Consider the following 1,025-nt stretch of genomic DNA (forward strand, 5'->3'; position numbering starts at 1 on the left):
ACTTGTACCAAAAAATAAAAAATAAAATTACACTTAAAATGAAAATGAAATTGGCTAATCCAGTCCAATCCCTCCTCAATTCGCCATAGACTCAAATTTTAGTTAGTTATGAATTATGATACCTAACAATGATATTTTACATTAAATATATGTAGCTCCTATTTGGTATGAATTAAAATTTAAGTTAAAATTAATAATTAATTTTAGTATATTTTATGGATTTCATAACTTTTCAACTACATATTTTATCAATTTCTATTAAAATTTACTAGAAAGAATTTGACATTTTTGTTGATCAATACTCACGAGAGAGTGTGGTTCATGTGGAATCCATGTAAATAAAAAAGGCCAAAAAAATCTTTTCATTTCCTTATTGTGAGTATGCTTAATGAATTTTGCTATTTGTAAATACGTATCTGTACATGCCCTTCACATGCGGGAGGAATCTATGCCCAATAAAAAGGAAAAGAAAAACGTGAAGCCTCGTAAGGGGGCGAGTACATCAGTGGACGTGTAGCACAATTAATGCTGAATTGTTGCACCGTAATCCAAATTGGGTTTCAATTGGGTGCATATGTAGCATGACGTACGTGCGTCACAGTGTATCATTTACAGCTGTTCTTTGATGAGTCAATAAGTAACCATAGTTAACACACTTGACTGCACTCACTAGTCTTATCTTTTGCCACTCACTCCCGCAGTCAATATCTCTCCATTGTTGTAGACTCACTGAGTTGAAGTGAGTCGCAAAAATAACAATGGTGAGGTTGGATTATCGAGTTACATTTTTCTCCTTATCTATCACGCTATTTGGCGTGTGCATTGAAGCTTCAATACATGAATACTTCGGGGAGCAGTTCGTGAGAAAGGGCAATGCCTTCGTGGTTCACGGCGGAAGTGAGGGAATTTACTCTTCTGCACCTAGACTCAACGAGTCTTTCTCCGGAGACTCTTTCATACGGTGAATTGTGATTTTTTAAATACTGATTTGTTTACCTTCCCCCCCCCCCCCCCCCCCCCACGGC

The 1,025-nt window shown here is 36.5% G+C and overlaps 1 protein-coding gene across 5 annotated transcripts in view; it reads left to right on the forward strand.

Moving 5' to 3' along the window:
- Window positions 1-663: 663 nt before the first annotated feature.
- LOC111374073 (transmembrane protein 87A-like) overlaps window positions 664-1,025 on the forward strand; it is a 12,666-nt gene continuing 12,304 nt past the window's right edge. For all 5 annotated transcript variants that reach the window (XR_002699067.1, XR_002699068.1, XR_002699069.1 and 2 more), the window contains exon 1: window positions 664-961. Coding sequence is in view for 2 of the 5 variants with exons in the window: in XM_022996696.1 (XP_022852464.1) it covers window positions 759-961 (203 nt within the window). In the remaining 3 variants the exon portion in view is untranslated. The remainder of the gene's footprint in view (window positions 962-1,025) is intronic.

The sequence above is a fragment of the Olea europaea genome, unplaced genomic scaffold, assembly GCF_002742605.1.
Source record: "Olea europaea var. sylvestris unplaced genomic scaffold, O_europaea_v1 scaffold1200, whole genome shotgun sequence".
Classification (NCBI taxonomy): Eukaryota; Viridiplantae; Streptophyta; class Magnoliopsida; order Lamiales; family Oleaceae; genus Olea; species Olea europaea.